General features: G+C 61.7%; 2 protein-coding genes across 2 annotated transcripts; both read left to right on the top strand.

The window, feature by feature from the left end:
- Positions 1-595: 595 nt before the first annotated feature.
- LOC128979067 (retinol dehydrogenase 16-like) lies at positions 596-2,316 on the top strand. Its single transcript, XM_054397162.1, has 4 exons — positions 596-911; positions 1,130-1,388; positions 1,788-1,951; positions 2,099-2,316. Exons 1-4 carry the CDS (start codon positions 596-598, stop codon positions 2,314-2,316), a joined length of 957 nt encoding a protein of 318 aa, XP_054253137.1.
- A 1,258-nt stretch (positions 2,317-3,574) lies between these two features.
- On the top strand, positions 3,575-5,376 carry LOC128979012 (retinol dehydrogenase 16-like). Its single transcript, XM_054397079.1, has 4 exons — positions 3,575-3,890; positions 4,109-4,367; positions 4,912-5,075; positions 5,156-5,376. Exons 1-4 carry the CDS (start codon positions 3,575-3,577, stop codon positions 5,374-5,376), a joined length of 960 nt encoding a protein of 319 aa, XP_054253054.1.
- Positions 5,377-7,544: the final 2,168 nt, after the last annotated feature.

Genomic DNA, 7,544 nt, shown 5'->3' on the forward strand with positions numbered 1-7,544 from the left:
TCCCACTCTGTGCAGGGTGCAGTGCCTGTTGGGTGCAAGAGCTGCTCCCTCCTCAACCTGCTTCTTTGCAGACCCTCAGTGCTCTGGCAGCAATGCCTGCCCTGCTGCAGCCAACCACAGCCAGGCATCAGTGCAGCTGGGGACACTCTTTTGCCCCTGCCCAGGCTGTGGCTGCAGACAATCCTTTGCCTGTGCGCAGGCTCGCTCCAGTGCCTTGGCTGCCTCCTCATGCAGGACCAAATCCAGGCGAGTGCAGTCGATGGGAAATAGAAGTCGGGGATCAAGTGCTGCCGACCCCGTCTGGAGAGCTGAGCCCACGGGGCGGCTGGATCCACCTTCCAGCACAAAGAGCCGTGAAACGCCAGGGCAGAGCCCCGGGCACGCAGATCCATGTGTGGTGAAGTCGGGAATTGCAAAATCAGAGATACGAAATCTCCAGGTGCTGCTGCAAGCCTCTCCGCCCGCCTCTGGCCGGGCCGGTCCGGCTCCAGCCACAGCACTACCCATGGCCCACCTGGGGCTGGTCCTCTGCTTGCAGCCCCTATAAATGCGGCAGGAGCTGGGGCTGGGCAGGGGCTGGTACCGGTACCCGAGGATGTGGCTGTGGCTGGCGGCGGTGCTGGCAGGGCTGTACCTGCTGCGGCGCTGGCACCGGGAGCGGCAGACGGTGCCCGGGCTCTCGGAGAAGTTCGTGCTGATCACAGGCTGCGACAGCGGCTTCGGGAACCTGCTGGCCCGGCAGCTGGACGCGCGGGGGCTGCCGGTGCTGGCCGCCTGCCTGACCGAGGCCGGCGCTGCGCGGCTGCGGGCGGAAGCCTCCTCCCGCCTGCAAACCGTCCTGCTGGACGTCACCTCCAGCCAGAGCATCGCCGCCACCGCCGCCTGGGTACGGGAGCGTGTGGGCAGCCGAGGTACGTTGGGGACACCCCATCCTCACCTCCATCCTCACCCCCATCCTCACCCCCATTCTCACCCCCAACTCACACCCCATCGTCATCCCCATCCTCACCCCCATCTTCCCTCCTGCCAGCCTTGCTGCTGCCTCACAGTCCTGTGTGGGCACAGCTGGTGCCAGATCAGGGCTGTGGGCAGAGGAACAGCCCCAGTCACCCCTTGCCCTCTTCTCCAGGTCTCTGGGGATTGGTGAACAATGCAGGGATCGCTATTCCCACTGCCCCTAATGAGTGGCTGTCCAAGGAGGACTTTGCCAAGGTGCTGGATGTCAACCTGCTTGGCCTCATCGAGGTGACCCTGAGCCTCCTGCCCCTGCTGCGCCAGGCTCGGGGCCGGGTGGTCAACGTGGCCAGTGTGATGGGCAGGGTTGCCTTTTTTGGTGGGGGGTACTGCATCTCCAAGTATGGTGTGGAGGCCTTCTCTGACGGCCTCAGGTAAGTCCAGCATGGCACACACCAGCCCTGGCTTCCCAGTCTGAATTCCTAGGCTGTGGCAGGCAGAAGGGAGGCCCTGCCCACACCAGCTGGCACCGCTTGCCCTGGCAGTGAGCCTCACCCATTGGACTTTACCCCTGTGTCAGACCCTGCCAGCAGTGGCCGTGCTATTTGCTCTGAGCAGTCCCATCCAGGCCATACAGATGTTTGCTCAGACATCTCAGACACATACTGGGATTGACTGGTGGCCCACTGGGGTGATCAGGCTCTCTGCCAACCTCTTGCATGAGGCCACAGTGCATCCCCCATGGTATCTGGTGCCCATGCACAGCCCATGCCAGTGGGCAGTGAACGCCCTGGGCACTGCTTGCCTGTTCCATGGGGCTTGATCCCTTCCAGGCTCGAAGTGCGGCACTTTGGGGTGAAGGTCAGCATCATTGAGCCAGGCTACTTCAGGACAGACATCATCAGCAGCCAGAATGTGGAGAAGCAATTTCACCGTGCGTGGGAGAAGCTCCCACAGGAGACCAAAGCCATTTATGGGGAGAGTTACCTGCAGGGCTGTAAGTAGCTCACGTCGAGGTGCAGTCTTGCTGCTCTCTCCTGACACAAGGCACATCCCCAGGGCCTGGGGGTGTCCCCACAGCTTTTGGCTGCCTTTGGCTCAGGGCTCCAAGCCCAGCAGCCTGAACACTGCTTTCTGCCTGCAGATTCCGTCTCCCTAAAGATGTTACAGAAGAAATGCAGCTCAAATCTGGGGCTGGTGACCGACTGCATGCAGCACGCCCTGACCAGCTGCCACCCCCGTGCCCGCTACTCAGTGGGCTGGGATGCCAAGCTGTTCTACATCCCACTCAGCTACCTGCCCTCGGCCCTCACTGACTTCATCTTCAACTGCTTATACCCAAAACCTGCCTGGAGAGCCTAAGGCAGGGACCTGGCATCAGCAGCTGACTGCTGTGGAATCAGAGCAGTTCCTGCTGCAGAAGCCCTCTGAGATCACCCAGCCCAGCTGTAACCCCAACCCCACCATGGCCACCCAAACATGTCCCCAAGGGCCATCTCTATTCTTGTCCTGTCTCTTGTTCCTTGGCAGAAGAGCCCAGCCCCCACCTGGCTCCAGCCTCCTCTCAGGGATTTGAAGAGATCCAGAAGGTCCCCCCTCAGCGTCTTCTTCTCCAGGCTGAACACCCCCAGCTCCCTCAGCTGCTCCTCCCCAGCCCCTGTTCTGCAGATCCTTCCCCAGCTTGGTTGCCCTTCTCTGGACCTGCTCCAGCCCTCAATGTCCTCCTTGGACTGAGGGGCACAAAACTGCCCACAGCATGCAGCAGCAGCAGCCAGGCCCTAGCTGCGCAGAGTGGGATGGGCATTGCCCACAGGCAGGGCCATGCCAATGGGTTCATGACGTTCTAACTGAGTGTAGCTCTCACTGTTCTCTGATCACAGACCAGTTTGCTTCTCAATAAAGACAATTTCTGCTCCCCACCTACTAAGGCTTGGCTTCAGCTGAGGCTGCAGCCCTGCTCCTCCAACAGAAGCAGTGTGGCTGCTGGCAGTGCCCTGCCTGGGGCCTCTGTCTTGTCCCCCATGTTCCCACTCTGTGCAGGGTGCAGTGCCTGTTGGGTGCAAGAGCTGCTCCCTCCTCAACCTGCTTCTTTGCAGACCCTCAGTGCTCTGGCAGCAATGCCTGCCCTGCTGCAGCCAACCACAGCCAGGCATCAGTGCAGCTGGGGACACTCTTTTGCCCCTGCCCAGGCTGTGGCTGCAGACAATCCTTTGCCTGTGCGCAGGCTCGCTCCAGTGCCTTGGCTGCCTCCTCATGCAGGACCAAATCCAGGCGAGTGCAGTCGATGGGAAATAGAAGTCGGGGATCAAGTGCTGCCGACCCCGTCTGGAGAGCTGAGCCCACGGGGCGGCTGGATCCACCTTCCAGCACAAAGAGCCGTGAAACGCCAGGGCAGAGCCCCGGGCACGCAGATCCATGTGTGGTGAAGTCGGGAATTGCAAAATCAGAGATACGAAATCTCCAGGTGCTGCTGCAAGCCTCTCCGCCCGCCTCTGGCCGGGCCGGTCCGGCTCCAGCCACAGCACTACCCATGGCCCACCTGGGGCTGGTCCTCTGCTTGCAGCCCCTATAAATGCGGCAGGAGCTGGGGCTGGGCAGGGGCTGGTACCGGTACCCGAGGATGTGGCTGTGGCTGGCGGCGGTGCTGGCAGGGCTGTACCTGCTGCGGCGCTGGCACCGGGAGCGGCAGACGGTGCCCGGGCTCTCGGAGAAGTTCGTGCTGATCACAGGCTGCGACAGCGGCTTCGGGAACCTGCTGGCCCGGCAGCTGGACGCGCGGGGGCTGCCGGTGCTGGCCGCCTGCCTGACCGAGGCCGGCGCTGCGCGGCTGCGGGCGGAAGCCTCCTCCCGCCTGCAAACCGTCCTGCTGGACGTCACCTCCAGCCAGAGCATCGCCGCCACCGCCGCCTGGGTACGGGAGCGTGTGGGCAGCCGAGGTACGTTGGGGACACCCCATCCTCACCTCCATCCTCACCCCCATCCTCACCCCCATTCTCACCCCCAACTCACACCCCATCGTCATCCCCATCCTCACCCCCATCTTCCCTCCTGCCAGCCTTGCTGCTGCCTCACAGTCCTGTGTGGGCACAGCTGGTGCCAGATCAGGGCTGTGGGCAGAGGAACAGCCCCAGTCACCCCTTGCCCTCTTCTCCAGGTCTCTGGGGATTGGTGAACAATGCAGGGATCGCTATTCCCACTGCCCCTAATGAGTGGCTGTCCAAGGAGGACTTTGCCAAGGTGCTGGATGTCAACCTGCTTGGCCTCATCGAGGTGACCCTGAGCCTCCTGCCCCTGCTGCGCCAGGCTCGGGGCCGGGTGGTCAACGTGGCCAGCGTGATGGGCAGGGTTGCCTTTTTTGGTGGGGGGTACTGCATCTCCAAGTATGGTGTGGAGGCCTTCTCTGACGGCCTCAGGTAAGTCCAGCATGGCACACACCAGCCCTGGCTTCCCAGTCTGAATTCCTAGGCTGTGGCAGGCAGAAGGGAGGCCCTGCCCACACCAGCTGGCACCGCTTGCCCTGGCAGTGAGCCTCACCGAGCCATTGGACTTTACCAGTTTGCTTCTTTACAAAGACAACTTCTGCTCCCCCTCTACTAGGGCTGAGGCTGAAGCCCTGCTCCTCCAACAGAACCAGGTGTGCCAGGTAACTTTGACCCACTTTTCCCACAGAGGGTTTTGTGTCACTCCCAGTGAAATCCATCCCCGTGGGTGGCACAGGCTGGGGGTTTGTGAAACACCAACACAGCTGCCCACAGGTTGGGAAACCAGGGCATGGCCTAAGCAGCCATTGTGCAAACCCTGGGCAAGGTGAGGGCTCCCCTGCACTCCCCAATGGGATGGTGCTGTGCCCACGGTAGGGTCACAGGCTGCCCCTTACCCTGTGTAGCTCAGTCCCTGCCCCAGCTCAGCTCAGGCTGGCAGCTCTAGCCCCAGGGCTGACGTCCCCTCCCTGGGCAGGCATGAGCTGTGCCCTTTTGGGGTGCAGGTCTCCATCATTGAGCCTGGCAGCTTCCGCACCAGCCTGACCAACCCCTGGGCACTGCTGAAGAACTTGGAGCACCTCTGGGAGCAGCTCCCGGCAGAGGCCAAGGCAGCCTACGGCCAGGGTTATGTCCAGTCCTGTGAGTACTTCCCTGTGTGGCCCTGGCACTCCACTGCCAGCATGCCAGGCTGGGCTGATCCCCCACCTCTGCCCACCCAGACACCAAGGTGCCTGTGCAGCTGTACCCCCTGATCAGTGCCTGCCTGTCCCACATCACTGATGCCATGGTGCATGCCCTGCTCGCCTGCTATCCTCACAGCTGCTACTCAGCCAGCTGGGACTCCTGCCTCCTGTTCCTGCCCCTCAGCTACTGGTTCAGTGATGCCCTCATCAGCCTGATCCTGCCCAGCATACCCAGGGAGCTGCTCACACGCCCCTGAGGGGTGGTTGCTGAGACAGGGAGGTGGGCACAGCACCCATGGGCCACCTCTCACCTCAGGTCCCTGGTAGTGTTCAATAAAGCTGGTGCCAAGCTGGGAGGTGCCCACACTGAACCCCAGCCTTGGAGGTGGCTGAGACCTTCCTGGCCACAGTGCTGGGTGACCTGCCCTGCTGGGGTGACTGGGAGCTGCTCTGAGCTCCCACTCTGCTGCATCTCTGTGTTTGTTCATCCCTGTGTTTGTCCAGCTCAGGCAGGGTGCTCCACACCTTCTTCCCTTGCTGGGGTAAACCCAAGAGCAGCCTGGAAACAGCTCTGTGGACCCCCTGCTGCTCAGAAGCCCTTCGGTACTGGTTGCCCAGTTCCTCCATGGGCAGCCATGGATTCAGCCCTTGCAGCCAACTCGGCTCATTGCCCACAGTGTCCTCTGGCACAGAGTGGTGGTCTTGTGGGCACAGCAGAAGCTCTCTGTTGTTTGTCTGCAGCCTCAGCAGCACCTAGCTTACAACAACAAACCCAACAACCACCACTGCTGCTCGAGGCTGAGCCCACATGAGACCAGGACACCCCTGGGGCCATGATAGCTGAGGGGGCAGCAGGCAGGGCATTGTGCAAGCTGAGTTACAGCTCACTGAGGCAAGGAGGCTTTTCTAAAGGCTCTGCTCAGCTTAGCAAACCAGCAAGACGTCCCCTGCAGCCCCCACACATCACGTTTCAGGCCCACATGTCCCCAGAGTGCCAAGCTGCTGGGAGGTGGCACCACAGCCTTGGCTGCCTCTGCCTGGGGGACCCCTGAGCCCACATTCCTACAGTAGCATCCCAGAACCTGGCACCTGGCAGGTGGAGGAGGACCCAGCCAGACCATTATCAGCCTCCTCACCTGCCTGCACACCCTGATCCACCAGGATCTGATGGATCCACTTGGATCAAAGCAGCTGCTCTCCAGAGAGGAGATGGCCTTCTCCCACCTAGCTGCACACAAAGGGGAGAACCAGCACCTCAGGGGCACTGGAGCCCCCTGGCACCCAGCCTTTCTTCATCAGTCAGAGGTTCTAGCCCCCTCATCATCTTCATAGTCCTTTGCTGCACCCCCTCCAGCAGTTCCCTGATCCTCTTGAACTGGGGAGCCCAGAACTGGTCCCAGTAATCCAGATGAGGCCTTGCCAGGGCAGAGTAGAGGGGGAGGAGAACCTCTCTTCCCCTGCTGGCCACACTCTTCTTGAAGCACCCCAGGATGCCGTTGGCCTTCTTGGCCACAAGACCTCCTTGCTGGCTGCTGCTCAGCTTGTTGCCTACCAGAACACCTCTCCACCTCTCTCCCCAGAGCTGCTGTCCAGCAGGCGGCCCCCAGCCTGTCCTGGTATAGGAGACTGATTCCTCCCTAGGTGCAGGACCCTCTGCTTGCAACCCCCCGCAGCCCCCTGCCCGTGACCAAGCCAAAACTTGTCCCAAAGCCACCGAGTTCCTGTTTGCAGCCCGGGCCCTCGGTGCGGCTGGGCTGGGTACCTGCACAAGGGGTCACCGGCGCTGGGCTTGTTGTTGTAAGCCCAAACTTATCAGTGCCCTGGCGCTTCCCCGTGGCTCTGCCTTCCTTCCGAGCCGATTGTTGAGCCCAGAGTCTTGTCTGCGCTCGAGAAAGGAGATTTCCTGCCATTGTTTTGCAGGACTTGCAGCTTCATGCAAAATTTTTTGCCTATCAGCCCCCTCCCCAGTGCCGGGGCACGGCTTGAGCCCCCTCCCTTCCCCTGCGCAGCTGCCAGGCGGTCACAGCAGGGTGATTGATTGCGACCCGGCCAGAGGTGGTGGTGTGGTGACAGCCATCTGCCAGCCCCCCGCGCCGCGGCAGCTCCAAGTGACCTGGCAGAGATGTTCGGCTGCTGTAGAAACACAGAATTGTTTGTATCCCCCTCTAAGATCCTCCAGTCTAACCACAACCCAACACCACCGTGCCCACTGAACCATGCCCCCAGGTGCCATGGCTCAGTCCTTTTCCCCGCCCAGAGAAACACTGCGCTCGCCCCAGCATCGCACCGGGGACAGCTGGTGGCAGCTTTACCTTAACTCACCCCGACCCCAGGGCTGGGGGAGGACCTGGCTCACCTGGGGCCATCCCAGGGGATGGAGTTTCCCCTCCTGTCCACTGCCACAGCAGGACGCGGGCAGGATCCA

Source organism: Indicator indicator, chromosome 41 (genome assembly GCF_027791375.1).
Source record: "Indicator indicator isolate 239-I01 chromosome 41, UM_Iind_1.1, whole genome shotgun sequence".
Lineage (NCBI taxonomy): Eukaryota > Metazoa > Chordata > Aves > Piciformes > Indicatoridae > Indicator > Indicator indicator.